Consider the following 2,281-nt stretch of genomic DNA (forward strand, 5'->3'; position numbering starts at 1 on the left):
TTGGTATGTATTGCCTTGCTTTAAAGTGTAGGGGCGAATAGTAATGAATTAGGGATTTCATCACTGCTCTTATCATCTTTGTAGGGCACAAGTATCTTGTGTTCTTTTTCAGAATGACGTTGACTCTCTGCTTTGTTCTTGCCTGAGGAGACCCACATTGCTACAGATTTTCAAGAGTTACTGCAGTTCTATCATATTGTAAAATATTTAACACTCTAAACGTGTAGCTTACATGTAGTGTGGACCAACACACGTAGACACTTTCAGAGTTTTAAATTTAACTCTTTATGAGTTAAATAAGGGTGTCAGTTTCGCAGTGTATTTTATTTTATTTTGGAGGTGTGACTTTACCTGAACAACCTGGTTGGGGATCTGTTCTCTTGCTGTTTTTACAATTGAGGAAAGATCATATTTTACTGTACAACTCCTCAGTGGCAGCTCAGTACTTAAAGGAAACTTTAAATGAAATACTTTTTACTTTTACTTGAGTGGACCGGTACTTTTACTTGTATTTAAGTACATTTTAACCAGAGTTACTAAACTTTTACTTGAGTACAATAGAACTTTTTCCACTTCTACCCTAACCATACTTTTTGTCAGGTGTTATTCACCTACCAAGCTGAACGATGTACAGATGCTTACCCAGGGTCTGAATCTTGTAAATACTTTGCCAGCCACTTGAACATAAGTTTGAACTTGATTTAAGTTTGAACTAACTGCTGGAAGATTCACAAAAACATATCCAAAACATATCAACATGTTTAACTAGCTTACTTTAATGCATTTGTTAGATTTCTTAAGCGAGTGTGCTAATCCATTGTTGGATACTAAGACCTTTAATCCCTTTGTTGTGTAGCTTGGGCTGTGTAGTTTATTTCTTGTCTTGTACTAACATTTATGCTAGCTGATAGGTAGCTATCCTAAGAAAATTAAATATCCTGAATTTCTTTAGTTGTAGTTTTTTTAAATTGACATAAGCAGAAAAAAATAGCGAAGAAATTCTTTATTTACTTGCATTCAATACATTCAGTGATCATCAGTGACATATTTAGCAAGACTCATTGATACGCTTCATGCTCATGAACCTCATGTTGCTCATGCCCTGGTCCCTGAAGCTCCTGTACTCTCCAGGCCTCAGGTACATCATCCTGCCTCTGAAGTGGGGCTGCTCGAACAGCAGCCAGTGGCCATCCATCACGCTGCAGGACAGGCAGTCGGACATACGGAGGCGCTCCATGATGTTGTCACAGTCGTCCAGCAGCTCATGCATCTGACCATTGAAGTTCTCCCTCTCGAAGATCCTCATCCTGAACTGACCCCTGTGCTGTTTTTATAGAAACAATAGTATTTTTGAGAGTGTAACCATTTTACTAGATCTATTACGTGATAGACTGTGTTGACTACCTACCATGGGGATCATACGGCAAGACTTGATGCAGTCCCTCATTCCCATCATGCTCATGGGATCAGCGTACTCTCCCCTCCTCATGAGAACCTGGTTTCCCACAAAGTTGGGGCGGTCATAGACCATGAAGCAGCCACTCTCCACCCTGCAGGAGTGACACCTGCTCAGGACGGAGGACATGTCAGAGCAGTCGCTCATGCACTCATAGGAACGACCCTGGAAGTTCCTGTCCTCGTAGAAGATGATCTGCAAAAAGCAAAGTGTGATGGTTAGAAGTGAAACAATGTGCCAAGTCTTAATGTGGAATCCAAATCGAGGAGAACTGTTTCCATCACTTAAATATTTTTACAAGTACCTTGCCCCTCATGTTCATGCTGGTGTTGCTCATAATGGCTGCTGTTGAGTTGTTGCTGTTGCTCCTGAACTGCCTGTGTACCTGGTTTAACCCTTTCCTTTTATACCTAACCAAATGTAAAGACTCAGTGGGCCCCCTCTGAGAAGCCCTTACCCAGCAACTATTACCATTGACCCTGTAGAATGCTGAGGTTATGCCCATTTTTCAGGGGACTGAGTACCTTACAGGCTTTAGAGAGGCCTTTTCTCTTATTACTGAAAGCATTCCCAACAATGCTGGTAATGCAATGAAGTGATTGTGTGTCTGTTGGTTATGTGACTGTTGAAAACTATGCTAATGGCATGCATGGAACTACTCTTTGATTTTGTTTTTGCTGTTTTTGCTTGGTTTCTCTATTTAAGCCATAGGATTTTTGATTTCCTTCAGATAGACTTCTTAATTTTGGATATATATATATAGTTATTTTAATGGGGGGTTTTCTTTTCCAATTTCAGTTTATTGGCAGCATGGTCTTTAACCCT

The 2,281-nt window shown here is 40.2% G+C and overlaps 1 protein-coding gene across 1 annotated transcript; it reads right to left on the reverse strand.

The window, feature by feature from the left end:
- Positions 1–1,048: 1,048 nt before the first annotated feature.
- Positions 1,049–1,802, reverse strand: LOC121522642 (gamma-crystallin M3-like). Its single transcript, XM_041807194.1, has 3 exons — positions 1,761–1,802; positions 1,409–1,651; positions 1,049–1,324 (listed from the first exon to the last, which is right to left on the reverse strand). Exons 1-3 carry the CDS (start codon positions 1,791–1,793, stop codon positions 1,049–1,051), a joined length of 552 nt encoding a protein of 183 aa, XP_041663128.1. The 5' UTR covers positions 1,794–1,802.
- Between the last annotated feature and the right edge of the window lie 479 nt (positions 1,803–2,281).

This window comes from Cheilinus undulatus, linkage group 15 (genome assembly GCF_018320785.1).
Source record: "Cheilinus undulatus linkage group 15, ASM1832078v1, whole genome shotgun sequence".
Taxonomy (NCBI): Eukaryota; Metazoa; Chordata; class Actinopteri; order Labriformes; family Labridae; genus Cheilinus; species Cheilinus undulatus.

Coding starts and splice junctions, on each gene's coding strand:
- LOC121522642 (XM_041807194.1), bottom strand. CDS start 1,793: ATGAGCAACACCAGCATGAACATGAGGGGCAAG. Junction 1,652..1,760: donor GCATGAACATGAGGGGCAAG/GTACTTGTAAAA, acceptor TGCTTTTTGCAG/ATCATCTTCTACGAGGACAG. Junction 1,325..1,408: donor CTTGCCGTATGATCCCCATG/GTAGGTAGTCAA, acceptor CTATAAAAACAG/CACAGGGGTCAGTTCAGGAT.